The sequence below is a fragment of the Phoenix dactylifera genome, chromosome 3 (assembly GCF_051530095.1).
Source record: "Phoenix dactylifera cultivar Ajwa chromosome 3, Ajwa_hap1_PhDact_Kaust_v1.1, whole genome shotgun sequence".
Classification (NCBI taxonomy): domain Eukaryota; kingdom Viridiplantae; phylum Streptophyta; class Magnoliopsida; order Arecales; family Arecaceae; genus Phoenix; species Phoenix dactylifera.
The window spans coordinates 16,251,364-16,271,719 of record NC_143192.1 but is presented as its reverse complement, the minus strand read 5'-3'; the positions used below and the strand labels follow the sequence as shown (position 1 = coordinate 16,271,719).

Below are 20,356 nucleotides of genomic sequence, written 5' to 3'. Positions count from 1 at the left end.
GAGCATCGGCGAGGCCGGAGCGGTGATGGCGATTGATCCGGAGCCATCTTGGATGGACCCGCTCGTCGCCTACCTCGCCGAAGGAATCCTCCCAGAGGACGAAGATCAAGCTCGGCGACTCGTCATGAAGTCCGCCCACTACGTACTCTATGAAGGGAGGCTGTATCGGACCTCGTTCACCGCCCCCCTCTTAAGGTGCCTCCGCCCCTCGGAAGCGGCCTACGCCCTCAGCGAAGTCCACGAAGGCATCTGCGGATCGCACCTGGGGGCTAGGTCCTTGGCGCATAAGATCATGAGGCAAGGCTATTATTGGCCTACCTTGTTGGAGGACTCAAAGGATCATGTGCGGAAATGCGACGCCTGCCAGCGCCACGCCAACGTCCAGAGAGTCCCTTCTGTCCCCCTGGCACCAATCACTGCGCCCTGGCCCTTCGCCCAGTGGGGAATGGATATCCTCGGACCATTCCCCGTCGCTTCAGCTCAGCGGAAATTTTTGATTGTTGCAATCGACTACTTCACCAAGTGGGTGGAGGCAGAGCCGCTGGCCACTATCACGGAGGTGCAAGTCCGGAAGTTCGTGAAGAAGAACATCATTGTCCGATTTGGGGTACCTCGGGTCCTCATCTCGGATAATGGGCGACAGTTCGACAACAAGCATTTCCGTGACTTCTGCGAGGAGTTCGGGATCGAGCATCGGTTCACATCTGTGTCGCATCCCCAAACCAACGGCGAGGCCGAGGTCACAAATCGGACAATCCTCCAAGGAATCAAAGCGTGAATCGGTCGGACGGGGCAAGCTTGGGTCGAAGAACTCGAGAATGTCCTTTGGGCGTATCGAACCACGCATCGGACCCCTACCGGGGAGACGCCTTTCAGCCTAACCTATGGCACGGAAGCCGTTGTCCCCGTGGAGCTCGGACTCCCCTCACCTCGGGTGGCCGCGCACCGACCCGAGGCCAATTCGGAACAACTCCGAGGGAACCTGGATCTCTTGGAAGAAGCGAGGGAAATGGCGCAGGTTCGGATGGCGATGTATCAGCGGAGGGTGGCCCGATATTACAACTCCAAGGTCCGACCGAAGCTTTTCAGAATCGGAGATCTGGTGCTAAGGCGAGCTAAAGCATCTCGACCTGCGGAAGGTGGGAAGCTAGCGCCAAATTGGGAAGGCCCATATAAGGTTCGCTGGGTAAACCGACCTGGCTCCTACCAGTTGGAGGCCCTAGATGGTCGAGAAATTCTAAGGAGCTGGAATTCCGCTAACCTGCGGATGTATTACCAGTAGAACGACGATGCCAGAAAGACAGTTCAAAAATGTATAACATTTCGCATTTCAATAATTTCTGGTTACAACGGCGTGCTCGTGTGATTACAAGAAATTCCCAAAGGGGAATTAGGGTGTAAAGAAAGTAAAGAAGAGGTGGAGACTCCGAGGAGCTGAAGATCTGGGATCCCGAAACCTCCATCTGAAGCGGTTGCAATCCCGTCGGAAGTGGGTGCTTCCAACCGGAGGCGCCATCGGCGTCTCACGAAAGAAACGAAGAGCCGGCGCGGATGAAGAAGAAGTGGACGAAGGAGAAGTCCACACTGCCTCCAACCGGAGGCGCCATCCACGCCCCACGAAGAGGATGAGGAGCCGCCGCCGACGAAGCTCCCACTGCCTCCAGGGGAACGCCACCTCCAAGGGATATTCCGGTCCTCCCCAGTGTTAGGGGAGAGAAGGAATACACGGGGGAAGAGCATATGGAGGCGCGGTCCCGGATCAGGCACCTGGTGCGGAGCTCAATCGGGAGGCTGAACTTCAAGGAGGGGAGATGTGATCCCGGATGAAACGCCTAGAGCGGAGTTCCGCCGGAGAGACCCTCCTTGCTGATCCCAGATGAAACGGCTAGTTGGCTGAAGTCGCGAGGGGCGCGCCTCCCGTTCCTTCGGCAGGAGTCTCTCAGCCATGCGCCAGAGAGAAGGTCCACGATCCATGGCAACTTGAACAGCTCCGGCTTGGCAAACTCCATCGCACCTGCACCTGTATTTATAGCCAAACTGCAGCCCCCCGATCGTTCCGATGCGAGTGGCTCCCATAAATGCGGACGCATTGAATCCGGAGCCGTTCTGGCTCTCGAGGCGTATCTTCCCGCGATTTCCTAAGCGTCATTCTCCTTAATCGCATTCTTTGTGCAGGACACTCCGGGTGGCACGTACCCCTAGGTCCACATATCTCCGCTCGCGCCCAGGCCGCATCCGCCTCGAAGAACGCGCGCATCGCGGCCGCTTAACTGACACTCCTCGCAAGCAGCAACTGGCGATCCGATTTCCCAGGTAACGCATCAATTAGCGTTTAATGCCCTTCTGGTGTTCCCCAGGCAACGCTTGGAGAAGAGGAGAAACACGATCGCAGCTGGCCACGGAGAAACCCCGTCGGGCTGCAAGCGACAGGCGCATGGCCAACGAGCGGAATTCTCCGAGGCACGGCCCTCGGATGCCAGGCTAACCCGATGATCATCCCGGGAGCAGACTAGCCTGAAGCCCCGACCGGTCGCCTTGGCTTGCGCCAGCCTTGGCCGACCAACGAGCGGAATCTCCCGAGGCTCGGCCCTCGGATGCCAGGCTAACCCGATGATCATCCCGGGAGCAGACTAGCCTGAAGCCCCGACCGGTCGCCTTGGCTTGCGCCAGCCTTAGCCGACCAACGAGCGGAATCTCCCGAGGCTCGGCCCTCGGATGCCAGGCTAACCCGATGATCATCCCGGGAGCAGACTAGCCTGAAGCCCCGACCGGTCGCCTTGGCTTGCGCCAGCCTTGGCCGACCAACGAGCGGAATCTCCCGAGGCTCGGCCCTCGGATGCCAGGCTAACCCGATGATCATCCCGGGAGCAGACTAGCCTGAAGCCCCGACCGGTCGCCTTGGCTTGCGCCAGCCTTGGCCGACCAACGAGCGGAATCTCCCGAGGCTCGGCCCTCGGATGCCAGGCTAACCCGATGATCATCCCGGGAGCAGACTAGCCTGAAGCTCCGACCGGTCGCCTTGGCTTGCGCCAGCCTTGGCCGACCAACGAGCGGAATCTCCCGAGGCTCGGCCCTCGGATGCCAGGCTAACCCGATGACCATCCCGGGACCAGACTAGCCTGAAGCCCCGACCGGTCGCCTTGGCTTGCGCCAGCCTTGGCCGACCAACGAGCGGAATCTCCCGAGGCTCGGCCCTCGGATGCCAGGCTAACCCGATGATCATCCCGGGAGCAGACTAGCCTGAAGCCCCGACCGGTCGCCTTGGCTTGCGCCAGCCTCGGCCGACCAACGAGCGGAATCTCCCGAGGCTCGGCCCTCGGATGCCAGGCTAACCCGATGACCATCCCGGGACCAGACTAGCCTGAAGCCCCGACCGGTCGCCTCGGCTTGCGCCAGCCTTGGCCGATCGACGAGCGGAATTTCCTGAGGCCTAACCCTCGGATGCCTGGCTTAGTGCCGGAGGAATTTCCTGAGGCCTAACCCTCGGATGCCTGGCTTAGCGCCGGAAGAATTTCCTGAGGCCTAACCTTCGGATGCCTGGCTTAGTGCCGGAAGAATTTCCTGAGGCCTAACCCTCGGATGCCTGGCTTAGTGCCGGAAGAATTTCCTGAGGCCTAACCCTCGGATGCCTGGCTTAGCGCCGGAAGAATTTCCTGAGGCCTAACCCTCGGATGCCTGGCTTAGTGCCGGAAGAATTTCCTGAGGCCTAACCCTCGGATGCCTGGCTTAGCGCCGGAAGAATTTCCTGAGGCCTAACCCTCGGATGCCTGGCTTAGTGCCGGAAGAATTTCCTGAGGCCTAACCCTCGGATGCCTGGCTTAGCGCCGGAAGAATTTCTTGAGGCCTAACCCTCGGATGCCTGGCTTAGTGCCGGAAGAATTTCCTGAGGCCTAACCCTCGGATGCCTGGCTTAGTGCCGGAAGAATTTTCTGAGGCCTAACCCTCGGATGCCTGGCTTAGTGCCGGAAGAATTTCCTGAGGCCTAACCCTCGGATGCCTGGCTTAGCGCCGGAAGAATTTCCTGAGGCCTAACCCTCGGACGCCTGGCTTAGTGCCGGAAGAATTTCCTGAGGCCTAACCCTCGGATGCCTGGCTTAGGGCCGGAAGAACTTCGAGAGTCAGGAGTCGGCAAGACGCTGCCAAGAGTTAAAAAGAAAAAAAAGAGGAGGACGAAAGCGAGATGAAGAAACATTCGACTTGTATTAATTTTCATTGTTTCAGGGCCAAGGCTCATACAATTTGGCAAAACGCCGACATACAAAAAAAAAGAGGACAACGAAAGGCACAAGAGGTCAGCTTGGAGGAACCCCCGGGTCGGGAGCGTCGGGCTCGTCCGCAGGGGGTAGGGAGGCGGTAGGAGAATCAGCAGGCGATGGCGCCGGAGAGGAGTCGAGAAGGGAAATCCCACTCAGGTCAACTTCGGGGTACTTAGCCGACACCCTTGCCAGGCCCTCCTCGAAGCCTAAGATGAAGGATTCGGACCCCGCGTCCGACGCGTCACGGACGAACTCGTCAGACTGACGATAGGCCCGTACCGCCTCCGACATATCACGGGTGAACTCGGCGGACTGACGATAAGCCTGTACCGCCTGGCGCCCGATCTCCGCACTCTTCTCGGCCAGCGCCGCCTCTGCTCGCTCCGTAATCTGAGCCTTAGCCTCCAAGACCTTCGCCACAACCCGGTCTTCAGCCTCGGAGGAGACCCTCAGCAGATTAGCCTGAGCCTCCTTATGCTTCGCCTCGGCGGCAGTGCGAGCGGCTTCAGCTTCCTCCAGGCGCGAACGGAGCTCTTGGTCGTTCGCGCGGGACCTCTCCAAGGCTGACTCCAATTCGCCCAGTTTGGCTTCAAGAGACCGGGTTCGGTTGCGGGCGCTGTCGGCAGACCGCTGAGCCTTCTCCCACCTCTCTCGATAGTCCGCGACCTTCCGGGACTGCTTTTCAGCTCGTTCCTCCGCCTTCTTAACCCTGCTTTCGAGGCCCGAGGCGACTTTGAGTTGCTCCCGAGCTTCCAACAGTTGCTTCTCGAGGGCGGCGAAGCCGAGTGCCCGCTCTTCGGCCTCCCGGAGCCTCGCCTTGAGGTCCCCGGTCGTCCTGCCCGCCACAGCCTGGCCTCCCTCTTCCACTGCTTTCAGTCGGTCCTCGGCCTTCGCCAGAAGCCCCGCCTGTTCCTTGTAGCACTCCTCTAGACGGATCATGTACTGGGCGAGCTAAGAGATAGGAAAAGTGAGGGCGTCAGGCGGAGAACAACAGAGCTAATAAATGGTGAAAAGCGGCCAGAAGAACACTCACCGACATGAGACAGATGCAGCTGGCAGCCCCGACGTCAGAGACCCCCAACTCCCGGACCCGCCGACGGTCCTTCTCCAGCAGCACTGTTTCGATGAGGTTTCGGGCGCCATCCGTAGTGAAGGCCGACCCCGATTTCTCCCCGGAGCCGGATGGTGGTTCTGCAGCCTTACCCTTATCCATCGCCTGGGGAAGAGTCCTGCTGATTGTGCTCGGGGCGGGGGTCACTCCAGGAATTGATAGGGCCCCGCTCGGCCGGGGCCTCGGCGCGTCCCTCCTCGAATCATCAGGAGCCGGCTGAGTCGAAGGCCGGGCCGGGGACCGATCACGTCCGACCCGTCCGTCTCGAGCGGGCTCGGATGATACCTCCGGAATAGCGGCAGTCTCACCACCGGAGGGCTGATACAGCGTCAGTTGCCGGTCCGTGCCCACGGCGTCTCCCTGATCGGTGGGCCCGGACTCGTCGGTCGGCGTCGGAGGCACCTCCTTGCGGGACTTCTTCGCCGGCGGGGCCCCGCTCGGAGGAGCTCGTTTCCTCCTCCGGACCGCTTCCAGTAGGGACGACCTACCAACAGCCGGTCCCTTGTCTGACCGCATGACGTCGTCAATCTCTGCAACAAGAACGAGATGGTCGAGGGCTGAGAAACCGAAGGAAAGAACGAGACGAAAGAGGAGAAAAGAGTCAAAAAAGAAATGGTGGCGGGCTCACGGTCGGTGGGGACCGAGCTCAGACCGACATTCACCAAGGTATCCTCGGAAATAAGGCGGGCCACCGGGGGGAGCTGGCCCTCGGCAACCAACCCCTTCAAGGCGGCCAAGCCATCGGATTCCTCCCTCGACAGTCTCGATAGGCCGATCGGGGACTTCATCGGCGTCTCCCAGGTCGCCCTGATTTCCCAAGAGGGATCTACATCGATGAAGAAGAAACGCTCCTTCCAGCCGTGAATGGAGGAAGGAGCCTCTTTGACGAGGCCGCACCCTCGCCGCGCCGCAAAGCACCACCACCCTTTGTCCTGGGGGTGGCCACTCAGGCTGTAGAACTCCCAAAAAACATTCAGAGTGGCGGGAATCTCGTGCATGCGGCAGAGAACCTGGAAGACCGTCAGGGCACGCCACGAGTTCGGCACCAGTTGCGTCGGCGCAACTCTTAAACCCCGGAGTACCTGCACGACTAAGTCCGAAGGGGGAAAGCGGAACCCGGCCTGGAGAATGCCCTCATTGATGGCGATCTTCCCTGGAGGAGGATGGGACATCCTCTCCTCAGGCCCCGGGAGCGTAACGTTGCAGGCCTCGGAAAGGTGGTACCGAGCCACGAGTTTGTCTAAGTCTTCGGCGACCAGCTCCGACTTAATGTGGTCTGCTCTCACTTCGCCCATTCCTAATGGCCAATAAACCTACGGTCAGGACGGGGACAAGAAGGGGGGAAAGACCGGGACGACTGGGGTACACTAGTACAAAAGGAGAAAGTATGGAGAGCCCTAAGTAGAAGAATGGGGTAACTCACCGGAAGAGAAGGAAGAACGGCTCCGAGAGCGTCAAAGGAGAAGCAAGCGAACAGTCCGACGGCAACAACGGCAGCGCAAAGGGGAAACTTGAAAATGTCTGTAAAGAGGAAGACGGACGGGGGAGGGCCCCCGGTTAAATAGGCGGAAAGGCGGGTGATGCCTCGATGACGCCAGAGGACGCCTGGCCGCCGAAGGGTCGCTCGCGCCCCAAAGGCGAATCGACACCATTAAGGAAGGATGTCCGCCGAAATCCTCAGACTGCCAGGTCAGCAACAACCGCCATACGCCATAAAGAAGGCGGGGAGCTCGAAGCGCGCGCGCCTCTCCGAGGGATGGCGGCAATCTCGAAGCATCACTCCCTTCACCCGTTCCCCTTCTGGTTCCAGGCTCGGAAGTGGGGGGCTACTGTTACGGGGGAACTAAGCCGCCATGCTCCACGTGACCGACACGCGCGCCCATGAAGACTACGGCTGTCCTTTGATCCAGCAATCCGACCCCGAGTCGGACATCTTCGGCTCCACAGCCCGACCTCGAGTCGGCTGTCCTTTGATCCAGCAATCCGACCCCGAGTCGGACATCTTCGGCTCCACAGCCGACCTCGAGTTGGCTGCCCTTCGATCCAGCAGTCCGGCCCCGAGTCGGACATCTTCGGCTTCGCAGCCCGACCCCGAGTCGGTTGCCCCTTAATCTAGCAATCCGACCCCAAGTCGGGTATCCTCAGCACCACAGCCCGACCCCGAGTCGGCTGCCCCCTGATCCAGCACTCCGACCCCGAGTCGGAGATCTCTTGATAACGACAGGCTGCTTCCCAGAGGCACGCCGAGGCCTCCTGCTCCACTACTCCCTGCAACGGCTGTATCCGATGCTGTTCCACGATCTCCTGTATCAGCCGTACAAAGTGGAACTCCACTACGCCCTGTCATGGCCGTACCCAGCGCTGCTCCACGACGCCCTGTAACGGCCATGTCAGTGGCCACTCCATCGCGCCCCACGATGACAAACCCCCCTGAGAGACCCCCCAGCCAGGTATATATGCGGCTGGGGGGAGAAGGGGGGGGTAAGCAAGAACTTCCAGAGCATTCTCCTACTACCTGCAATTATCTCTCCTTCTCCTCCAATCTCCTCTGACTTGATCGTCGGAGGGCCCCCACTACCCCAGTGGTGGTGCGAGGCTTGCTTGCAGGTTTCCCGGTGGAAGGTGGAGCACAATCAACATCAACCAAGGCAGCTCAGACGGAATCCCGTTCACACCGCTGTGCCAATCGTTCTCGGTTTGGACCACCAGCAACAAATATTATATGAACATGCAGTTTGGTAAATGATATTTGAAATTTGTTGCCCAGAATGTGGAAAATCAAAAGCACGAAAAGCAAGAATACGTTTATTTAATTGCCAATCATTATCAATATAATGAGCAGTAATGGCAATAAAACAATTACTACCTACAGATGCTGACCAAATATCAGAAGTTAATGAAATTTTTACATTTAAAGTAGAAAGTGTTTCAATTAAACTTTGTTTCATTGCTAAAAAGTTAGTCATAGCTACTCTTCTAAATGTACGCCTACTAGTTCTTTTGTAAGCAGGTTGTAGGTTTAATTGAACATATTCTTCAAAATTAAAAGATTCACATAAACTAAAAGGTAATTCATCCTTAACTATCCATTTTACAAGTGCTTTTCTTTGATTTTCATGATTATATGCAAAATTACCTACAAGTAATCCCCCTTGCATATTAAGGGTACTTTGAGTTTGAGCATGAGAATCATGCATCCTATGACTCTCTTGATGTCTTTTTAAATGCCGTGTTCCCCCACTACTACTACAACTATAAAGTTTGGCACATTTTTTACATTTAGCTTTCCAGACTCCATCAACCATAACTCTATCAAATTCATTCCATACAGCACTAGTCCTCTTACGAGAAGAGGTTTGATCTTCACTCGGTTCACTAGTTCTAGAGGAACTAGGAACATGGGGTTGGGGATTAGTTTCTTCTCCCTCAGAAACAGGAGGAATGCCAAACTGACTTTCCTCAAAAGATGACATATCTAAATTGATGAATTCAAAAAATAAAAACTAACCACAAGGAGGAATTGAGTAGAGGGTCGGAGGTCAGAGGCAGAGCCGAGATTCTGAGCTTCCTCTTGTGCTCTCAACAGGAGTGACCTTCTCTTTTCAACAGGAACCTCCTCTTGTGTAGCACTTGAACACTTGCTAAATGCAAACTAAAAATTAAATTGCTAGAAGAGCACTTTAGAAGAGAGAAATAATAGCAGTAGAGAAGGAGAGAATAGTTGGTTTGGTGTGGTGAGAATGAGGGAGGAAAGGGCTATTTATAGAAGCCCAAAATTTTTTTTCCCAAAATACCCCTCAATTTAGCCGTTTTTGGACTGTTGGGAGGGGCAAAATTGAAAATTTCCCAAAATAGCCGTTGGAAACGGCCCGTTTGGAACCGTTCCGGGCCGTGCCTGGCACGGCCCGGCCCGCCAATAGACGGGCCTGGGGCCGGGCCGGGCTTCCTTTTGCGCCCGAGACGGGCCGTGCCGGCACGGCCCGCTTCATAAGCGGGCCGGGCCAGGCACGGCCCGTTTAGACCTTGGGCCCGGTGGGCCTGGGCCGGGCCGGCCCGGCACGGCCCGATGCCCAACTCTACCCGAACCCGAACTCAGGGTGCTAGGCACTCCTGCAGGGTCGGCCATGGGAAAATATTAAATTTAAGTTTTTATATATATTATGATTAATTTTAAAAGAAAATTTGATTTTTGGATATTAGGTCCTGCGAGGAATTTGTGAGATTAATTGAATTCGTTGTGGATCGCGTTCAATGTAAGTAATGAACTGCCTTCGCTAGACTCTTTATTTATATAATATTATTTTTGCATCGAATAAATTGTTAATGAATTTATATGTGATTTATAAATTTTACGAAATGATGCTTTGAATGAAAAATGGATATGTGAATCGGAATAATATTTTTCGGACTATTGTTATATTACTGTTCTTGCATTGTATATGCATGTTTAGATCGGATTATGATATATCTATTATATTACAAAAGAATTTTGATGTGCATCAGATTTAGAACTCTCAGCCTGGCTATGTTCTGGACCCTGCCAATAGGGGGTTATGCATTGGCAAATCTGGCCCCACCACAGGGCATAAGTGTGGTATTCTGGCCTACTCCGCAGGATATAAGTGCGGTATTCTGGCCCACTCCGCAGGGTATAAGTGCGGTTCTGTTTCTGGCCTAGCCACAGGGTATAAGTGTGGTCGTAGCTAAAGGCTGATGAGATGAATGTGATTTGTTTCGAATCAGATTTATGATTATATATATGGATATTTGAAAAAATACGAATTTTAATGAATTTGTGCTTGAAAAGGAATTGATTATGTTATTATGTTGATTCATCGTAATTTGTATTTATATTTTATGTTATTATATGAATTGACTAGGTAAGGTGTTTATTACTTACTGGGCTGTCTAGCTCATTATACAATTCCTTGTTGTTTTACAGATTCCGAGAACTAACCTATCAGGGATTTAAAATGGGAGAGCGACTAGAAGAACTGAAGCACAAGTTATCCTAGATTAGGCTTTATTTAAATTGATGTTTTATTTTTATTTTTCCGCTGCGTATTTAGAACTGTGAGACTATATAATTTGGGTCAGTCAATGGAGTAAGATTGCATTTATTTCAGTTGAATTATTTTAGATATATATATATATAATTGAGATGTTTGGTTAAGATGCCTTGCATGCTCGTGGGGAGAGTTTCCTACGGGTGTGCAGTGGTTGGCGCGGATCCCCGGCTCGCGATCTTGGGCCGGGGGCGTGACACATATGGTAATAACACATCTAGAAAGGGTAAAATCAGGGATGGGAAAAAGTTTCTAAGAGTTCCGAAGTGCCCAACATGTTCGAGGCAAGGATTTCTCAAAGATCCTTATCTTTGAAAAAATACAAAATATAAGGTCATAGGCTTGCTTAATCCCTCTAGAAAATTAAAAATGGAGGGCTTCTAAACTCCAACCCCTCTCTTGGGAATAATTAAGAGATTTTAGTTAGAGATTATCATTCACCCACCATGTCTACTACTTTCTGCATCTTTGGTTAGAGATTATCAAGGTTTTTGTTCTCCACATGCTTTGAGCTTAATTTGAGAGACTCCCATCTAGGATATAGAGCTGATTACGGGCCGAGCCTCGGGCCTAAACTCTATTCATTTTTAATCAGACTTTGGGCTGGAACTATTTAAAATTTGACCTTTTCCATGCCTAAGCTCGGCCGATGATCAGCTCTACTATAAGAATACTTCCTACATTTACCATAAATGACATAATAGTGGACATGAAGCAATTTCCATGTATCGAGGTAATCGGGATGGAGAAGGAGTCTATCTCTTATTCTAAGTCAAACAGGGCTCTATTTTTTTTTTTTTTTTCATTTCCTACTCCAAGTTGAACAGGGCTCTATGCCTTTGTTTTTTTCTTCTCCTATTCCAAGTCAAAAGGGCTCTCTCTCTTTTTATTTTTTCTTCTCCTACTCCAACTTTTATATCTAGATCGATTTTTCTTTTTATTTTTCTTTCTCCTACTTTAACTCTTATATCTAATCTGGTAAATTAGACTAAGACTATTTTTTTATTATGAGTTGAGTATTACACCATCCCTCGTCCACTGCTAGGGTCATCGTTGCCTTTGGAAAATGAAGCCATTCCCTCCGAACCCTTGTTATTTGCTACCTCATTATGAATTAGCCCTCAAATTGGTTGTTTCTATATAATTAATTATAATGGTTAGTAACAATGTAATTTAGTTCAATGAGCTGGAATTATCTTGCTTATATTAATTTTGTTATTTAATTCTCAATTCATTATGTGTAATGCCATGTGATGAGAGAGATCATCAGAGCGTACCGGAGATTGTCAATAATATATTAATAAATTTCTAATATTTTTATAATTATATATATTTATAATTTTAATTCTTTTATATAAATAATTACATCAATATTGTATTTCATTATTATGATGTCATAAATTCTGATTAATGCGACGGTTGCCGGTCGAACCAGTAACTGATAACCTGATCTCTTTACCGGTCCGATAAGCCGATTGATAAAAGGGCAGCTTTTAATCAATATTTTCAAACCGGACCGGACCTGGGTTTGAATCGTCAGGTGGGCGGTCCGGGCAGATCCCAGAACCGACCCCTCCTTCAAAGAATCAAAGTCAAAACCTCTCTAATTTTAAAAAATCGAAGGGACCATCGGTTGAACCAGCGATCCATCAAAAGCGGGACGGCTTTTTCTTGAGCCGTCCGGTTGCCAGGGCGAAAAGTCGGGTCCAGAATTGGGAATCAATTTTAGAGGTCTATCAGTTGGGTCATCGGGCGGTGGAAGACCGGCGGAAGACGGACTCTCAGCACCGGTGAGCCTCTCTCTCTCTCTATTCCACTACCTCTTCCTTTATGGCCACCGCTGCTAGCGGCCGGCTGTGGACGGCTGACGGAGCCCAGAACGCCGCTCTCTCTCTCTCTCTCTCTCTCTCGATTTCTTTCCCTCTCTCCCTCTCTCTCTATCTCTTCCCACGCGACTCCTGGCTCCCTTCCTCTTCCTCCAATCCGTGTTGTCAGCGGACGCCGGCCCTCCTCCAATCTCCCCCTTCCTCTTCTTCGATGAATTCTCTCGATTCTCAATCCATAAGCTATTAACTCCTTTATTGATTTTTCTGCTTTCTAGGGTTTTCTTGGCAGGGAAGGAAGCTGAGAATATGAAGTAGGATTCTTTGCTCCTGGAAATTTGGTAATCTTCTGAACAGACTTCTAATTACATCTTATTAAATTGTATGTCTCACAAGTCTGGTACGCCGCACCAGCCCAAACCGGGTGGTACGGGCATACCGAAGCTGGCAGTATGGAGCATACTGTATCATATTAATATTATGCTAATGTAGCACCGGTACGGTCTGGTACAAAGACGGTGAGCAACGTTTCTTTTATGGTTGATTCATGATTATCTTCGGCATGATTTTAGAGATTGCTCTTGAATTTATAGTGTAGTATGGGATTTTCTTTTTCATGAATTTGTGATACTTGTTCCTAATATGCTACTGAAAACTTGAGTTTTATATTGATAATATGATGTCATATATTATTGTAATGCTATGTGATTATAAAGAATGCTAAAAGTTGTTAGAAAGAAGCTAACAACTTGTTGAAATTCTTAACCTATATATATATATTCGTGATTTTAATATATTTTTCTATATGAAAATAATTAATAATTAATATATTTATTGCGCCATTATGATGTCATCATTTGATTCTAGTTGATCTGATGGTTGAAGTGACATGTGACCCTGTCCCCTTTTTGGTTCGATCAATGGTCACCTTCATGTTGGAGACTTCTACTCGGTTTTTCATAGAGAGAGAATCCCAATCCCTGAGGCTAAAACACTTTATCAATTCCAGCTAGTTGGATATGGGCTACTGGAATACAGTTTTTCATCATAGAATGACGGTGGATGGAGCACAATCCCATAAATGATTGAGAAACCAATAAAATAGCCTTTCTGAAACAAATTTCTTGCGTGGTATTTAACAGCCTCTTCATAGTCTCCTGCAATAATTTCTCAAACTAATAATGTTTGACATTTTCCAATTTTTCTGTGATAACTGTCTCATTTTGCTCTCATATATTAATTACAACATTTTTGTCCTAGCTTGGGACTTATGGTCTCACAGTAGTTTCCAGGCAGTGGTTTTAATGCGTATAAGAATGCCATCAAATGCTGAAGCTTAGGTTATGATCATTTAGTTAGATGAACGATTTAATATAGGCTGGATCGTTCTTCAGAACTGATTGGATTTATTGGCTTATTGCCTTGTTCACCATTCAGTTGATGCATTTCCCAAATTGTTCGAATGTACAGTCACTATGCTTATTAAATTATGTCCATATGTAATTACAATCCTTATTGAGTAATTAGGCCATGACTGGCTTAGTTAAAATTTTGTTGATTTATGAAGTTAAATACTTGATAACTGAATGCCCTTTAACTTCAGCATGATATTGTATATGGACCATTTCATGGTGTAATCATTTGATAATTTCCTCAACTATTTATCAGCCAATTTTAATATAATTAGTGCAATATGGCAATGTTTGAAAACAATAATCATGTTATATGGACAAAATGATGCTTCTCTTGATAGCTTGTTGTTGTTTTGTCAAACAATACATTAAAAGCAATAATCTCTATACTTATGAAAATATATTGTTGCTGCCGATCTTGAGATGTCGATATGGATTGCCTCCATTGACCTGCAAAACAACAGACAAAGGGTGAAGGCTCGCCAGATTAGCTCTAGTTGGGCCCTTCGATGCTTAAGTTAGTAAAGATTTTGTGGATAGAAAAAGAAGGAGAAAGGAAGAATAGAGAATAGAGAGACAGAGTCTCCCATAAGCTGAGGTTGTTTTCCTTTACCTCTTTTGGAGAACTATTCAGATCTATTAATAACTGGAATCCGAATCTTTCAGGATTGCATCCTAACAAACTTGGGATTGTGTTGCAATGGATTGTTGACGTGGCATAACAACCTGGGGGATGTGCCGTAAAATCTAGCACGTGGTGGGACTAGGATCTCCTTTTAGGCGGTGGAAGCCGACCTGCTCCTTCTGTAAAAGGCTCTTGCTCAGCACGGATCAACAATCGAGGTTGCGAAGTCGAGTTGGGAGGAGATCGATTTGAGAGGTCGAATGCTTTTACTCTGCTTGGCTTGTCCTCTGTGTTTAGCCGAGGAGATCGAGCCGAGGTGCCTTGGAGGAATCTCGGACATCTGAGGACCGCAACACGGGTTGTAGACTAGAGAAATCCTCATGCACCACACCGCACCGGTTATTAATTGTCACAACGTGAGCTCCCTACTTTCAAGTCCAAAGCGTCATCTTGGTTTGAGCGAAGGAAGTAACTACTATCAAGCTTTGTATTGCTCCAAAAAAGATGTGGATTCACAGGTCATGACTCTTTTACTAGATGGTTGAATTTTGTCCTTTGGTCTTCTAAAAGGATGCTTACTATCAAAAGCAAAGAGGGTGTGACATGCGTCCACTGATTCGCTCGTACGGATGAATCCAAGCTGTCTAGTTGTCTATAAGAAGGCTGGGAATGGCCTGCGAAACCAACTTGCAGGGTTATTTCTGGGTACAGTTACCTTGTGACCTCACTTTTCTTTTCTTCCTAGGAGGGCCCAACCTTTTTTAATCTTCTTCCTTTCCTCTCTACAACGGCGTAATGTTCTTATGAATCCTTTGCGGGGAGGAGGTCTTTATCAGCATATCGAGGTACCCCAGTTGGTTCTTTGACCGGCCATGGAGTAGGTGGCCGAAGTGGAATCCGAGGTAGGGTCCCTTTGGGCGAAGTTAGCTATTGAATCGGCTGTGCGGGATCACTGAATTGGAGGTCCAATTAAGGGTCATTGAGGACAAGGCTGATGTGGCCGAGGTTCCAGCTTTTGGGATTGACAGGAAACCGTTGAAGGTTAGGAAGCAAGTTGCTAAGGCCGAGATGAAAGCCCTCTAAGCAGTTGAAGAATATAAGTCCACAGTCGACTTCCAGAGGGTGATCACTGATTCCTTCCAATAGGGCTTCCGGGAATGTCCGAAGGGAACTGCTAGACTTCAGCCAAACCTCATTTGCATTGCTCTTAGTGGGGGTTGTCCCAAGAAAAGATGAGATTCATCAGTTGCGCATCCTTCATAGGGCACGGCGAGTAGACCCTTGGACAGATCTCCTCTTTGGGCTCGGGACAAGGCGTCAGGACTTTAATCAGCATGTCTCTCCTCCTTCCTCTTCTTTTTTCTCTCTTCTTTTTTTTGTGGTAGCTTGGCCTGGTATCGAACCTATCATGTAAAGAAATATTATATATGAAATGAAGAAAGGGTTTTCTATTATGAAAAAATTAAGTTGATTTGTGGAGATTTTTTAGGATGAGTACAAGTAATTTTTAAAGTGGCTATATGACTTATTAAATTATCATGTGACTCTGTGGGTGACATTGTCGTTGCCTTGTTACAAACTGGAAAAGTGACATTATCATTATCTCGTCACGTGTTGGAAACATGACTGTCAATAGTTCAAAGCCGAAAATAATATATTTGATATGTGCACTTGAACTGTTTGGATGGGTGCAAGCTTTGGGCTAACCTTATTGATGCGGGATTTGCACCCCGTCACCAGCATAGCCCCCCACCGATTCGAGCAGCGAAAGCGACTGCGTCCCTCCCGAGGTATTGTCCACTTTGGGGATGCCCTGCTGGCGCGGAGCTCGCGCAGGGGGCGCACCTGTCTGTGGGCGCGAAGCTCGCACAGGGGTCACCCACCAACGTCCCTCACGGTTTTGTCCCACAAAAGGGCCCTCGAGAGAAAAGGCTTAAGCCTCCTCATTATAAGGCACAGATCTTTCCGCTACTCGGTCGATGTGGGACTAAATTCGGAAACCCCCTACAATACAGCCCCCCCAGCGGGAAGGTCCTGTGCCGGGTTAGAGGCTCCTTGCCGGGAAGGCGAAGGGCCAGGCCCTCCTTCTAGTGCCATTTGATGCGGAATTTGCACCCTGTCACCAGCATAGCCCCCCACCGATCCGAGCAGCGAAAGCGACTGCGTCCCTCCCGAGGTATTGTCCGCTTTGGGGATGCCCTGCCGGCACGGAGCTCGCGCAGGGGGCGCACCTATCTGTGGGCGCGAAGCTCGCACAAGGGTCACCCACCAACGCCCCTCATGGTTTTGTCCCACAAAAGGGCCCTCGAGAGAAAAGGCTTAAGCCTCCTCATTATAAGGCACAGACCTTTTCGCTACTCGGTCGATGTAGGACTAAATTCGGGAACCCCCCCACAACACAGCCCTCCCAGCAGGAAGGTCTTGTGCCGGGTTAGTGGCTCCTTGCCGGGAAGGTGCAGGGCCAGGCCCTCCTTCTAGCGCCATCTGATGCGGGATTTGCACCCCGTCACCAGCATAGCCCCCCACCGATCTGAGAGCGACTGCGTCCCTCCCGAGGTATTGTCCGCTTTGGGGATGCCCTGCTGGCGCGGAGCTCACGCAGGGGGCGCATCTGTCTGTGGGCGCGAAGCTCGCACAGGGGTCACCCGCCAACGCCTTTCACGGTTTTGTCCCACAAAAGGGCCCTCGAGAGGAAAGGCTTAAGCCTCCTCATTATAAGGCACAAACCTTTCCGCTACTCGGTCGATGTGGGACTAAATTCGGAAACCCCTCAAAACACTCATTACTATTGATTGCCCCATAATAGGCTGAAAATATAAAATTACCATTGTCCCATCACAGAATGGAAATGTGGCATTATCATTGCTCCGTCATAGGCGGGAAATGTGACATTATTGTGACACAGTCTTAAGTTGGAAACATGATCATGGTAAGCCTGACGCGAAATTCAAATCAAATTACTTGTTATACACTAATATATGCTGAATTGGATATTTGACAAAGAATTATAAATGGTAATGAATTGTTAATTGGATGAGTGTTGAATGAAGATTAGTTTAATTGTATTATTTATTGATACATTTTCACCTCTGAAAGATATGGGAACTTAGGTTCTAGTTATCTTGTATGTGCATTAAATGTTGATGACATCTTAATCCTATTCTAATTCTTATATTTACTGTCCGATAATTCCATATATCTATTATTTGATATATGTCAATCTGTGTGCATGGGGATTCTTACTGAGCTATTTGCTCATGCCATTCCTTTATTTCTCTTTTCAGAGCTACAGGATGCCTAGAATTCGGCTAAGTTTGGTCTAGCGAGTGAGATGTGGACAAATTAGAGCATCATTGATGCTGCTCGAGTGTTTGGAACTTGTAGTTGGACATTTCTATTATTTGTTAATAGTGAAAATAATTTATTTTGTTTAGAAATAAGAACATGAACTCTATTTTATCTGATATTATTGAGATTTTATATTGTTTTTAAGGCTTGGCATTTTCTTTTGGGTTATGCTTACAGAATATGCGGCCATGTTGCATGCCCTGTTCGAGTGATTGACTAGGGGCCTGACAGCCAGGTTGCTTATTATATATATTTGTATATGTGTGTGCGTGTGTAGATGCAGTCCTTATAAACTATCATATTCGTTTAAGGGTGGTGATGTTGCCAGTTGATTTTATTGTTTCTGAAACAATAAAGTAGAACTTGACTATTATGCCTTCACTACATTTTTGTTGTTTTATTGCACTAAAGGGCTTAATAGTCCATTATGATTTACTGCTCCTGCAACAATTGTGCTAGCTCTGGCATTTGCACCATGGAACATTGGTTAATGTATTATCAGCAGGACTAAATTTGACATATACTTCAAAAAATTTTAGAAAGAAGTATAATTTCCCATTAGCTAGTTCCTGGTACAGTTTAAATATATGATGTTCTCTAGTCCGTTTATTACCTGAATGCTTTTATTGTAAAAAAGTAAAATTTCTCATATCGCTGTAGATGGGACTTTTAAGTTGGCATTCTGATATATGTTCTCATTACTGTAGATGAGTTCTGTGAGGTGGCTTTGTGACTGATTTAGGTGACTGATGAGTAAAAATGTCTATTCCAGTGTGGATGGGATTCAAGTCATAATTTTCTCTGTTGCTGACTGAAGTTTAAGCAATATTAGCACTGTAATGTACAGAAAACATGCCTGAAGTTGTTATTGATGTTGATACTGGGAGAAAACGGAGATTACCTACATGGATGCTGCAGGTGAGCTCCCCTGATAAACAAAGAACCTCTCAAAATGGAGATAGAACATGTTCACTATTGAAAGATCAACCGGAGACTCAGGTTGCTGGGTCTAAAAGGAAAAGGATATTGACTCAAGATACGGATGGTTCGGATAAACTGGATCTCTTACAAAGGTGCGAGGCACAACAAGGAACCAGAAAAGCAAGGAGAAGAGGTTTAGGTTTGGATAACTCCACACTTGGTGAGGCTAAGACAAAACATAAGAAGGAAGCTGCTGGAGGTGAAAGAATGTTGGATTATAGGGATACCACAAAGAAGCAAAAGCTAAAGAGCAAGAGATCCAAGAACAGTGACCCGCAAGGTCTGTCACCAGGAAAGGAGGATGAAATAGAAATGACAGTTGAAGATCTGGTGAGCATGGCTGAAGAGGTAAAATTTCATAGCATTTTTCGTATCCACAATGTGGTTACCAAATTACTTGATCCATGTATTTTAAGCTCTCAGCACCTGGGTTGCAATCCTACAGTGGTTTTGCCAGACCATGTATATTAATCTACTGGAAAACCATGTGCATCATTATAATATTTTGGTGTCAATCTATGCGGATCCTCAATATTTTTGACCATTTTACATCATCAGATATTTGAAGAGTTATGCAATCATTTTTTCTTCCTCCATTAGTTTAGTTAGTTCTGTTCAGATACGTCTGCTTTTAACTTTTGTTTAGCTGAGAGCCATCTAATTTTGACCTGCATGAAAGTAGTCTGTTTCACCATTATAATATTTCTGTGCATCACTTCTCTTACATTTTCTTGCAGTATGTAAATGCTGATAGGGAGAAACAGCATGAACACTCGATCACAAGAGAATCCCATTCAGAAACACACCCTTCAAGCTTGTTAGCTTCCTCGTATGTTGATGCTGGCAGACCTATCCAAGCTGCTGGATCTGGGAAGATGTTATCCAAATGCACAACAACTAGTTCAAGTTCTCATTCAACTAATACTGAAAGGAATAAAGGGAAAAGCCCTGGAGCTGAAAATGTTGCCACTAATATCTCAGGAACTGGGGATGCTGTTCAAGATATGTTGCACCTCTTTATAGGTCCTCTGCTGAAGAAACCTCTAGCCATAGAGCAAGAAAATGGGGCAACTAAAACAGAAAGCATGAACATACCCAATGAAACTGGCAAACAAGACAGAATCGGGGAAGTGTGGAGCGAAGAAGGAACGTTGATTTTGACAAAAAAGAAGAGCAGCTTGAAGGATAAGGTGGCCATGTTTCTTGACTAGGTGCACTATCTGGAAATCGGTTGTGAGCCAGCCATTTGCTTCCAGTGGAAAACTGAGAGGCAATTCTTGTTTGGAGTAAGATGCACAGATGCAGAACACATCCTATTCAATTTGTTGCTATCTGGCATTTGTATAGTTGGAGCTTATATCCACACATGAAGTATTTAGCACTATTGTAGTTATTGCAGTGTATATATATTGCCACCAATACAAGTGTAATCACATTGCTTCCATTTAATAAGTACAGCCCAAAGTTGAAATTGATTATATGTTGATTCAATCTACTTATTCCACATGAGAACAGTATTGCGATTTTGTCAAAAATGTTGATACATAATTAAGTTCTAGAAATTTTCTGAATATTTATTTTACATCCATCCACTCAAAGCTAGTGATGGCATCCTGCATTGATGGAACTGGATGTGCCCTAGCATAATTATTGTTATTATTATCAATTTTTTGTTTGGGTGGTCTCTATTATTATATTCTGCCGAGAATTCATAATTGTTAATCGTGGATTGAA

General features: G+C 48.3%; 1 protein-coding gene across 10 annotated transcripts; it reads left to right on the top strand.

Annotated features, from left to right (window-relative positions):
• The first annotated feature begins 12,110 nt into the window (after positions 1 to 12,110).
• LOC103698756 (uncharacterized) lies at positions 12,111 to 20,100 on the top strand. Of its 10 annotated transcripts, none has more exons than XM_088717888.2 (4): positions 12,111 to 12,223; positions 12,535 to 12,597; positions 18,489 to 18,970; positions 19,360 to 20,100. In XM_088717888.2, the coding sequence occupies exons 3-4, from the start codon at positions 18,494 to 18,496 to the stop codon at positions 19,831 to 19,833; spliced, it is 951 nt and encodes a 316-aa protein (XP_088574014.2). In that variant the 5' UTR covers positions 12,111 to 12,223; positions 12,535 to 12,597; positions 18,489 to 18,493; the 3' UTR covers positions 19,834 to 20,100. The 10 variants fall into 10 exon arrangements, with proteins under 10 accessions (XP_088574014.2, XP_088574012.2, XP_088574006.2 ...); XM_088717886.2 differs by having other exon boundaries at positions 12,112 to 12,223; positions 18,414 to 18,970; XM_088717880.2 differs by having other exon boundaries at positions 12,112 to 12,223; positions 18,349 to 18,970.
• The last annotated feature ends 256 nt before the right edge of the window (positions 20,101 to 20,356 follow it).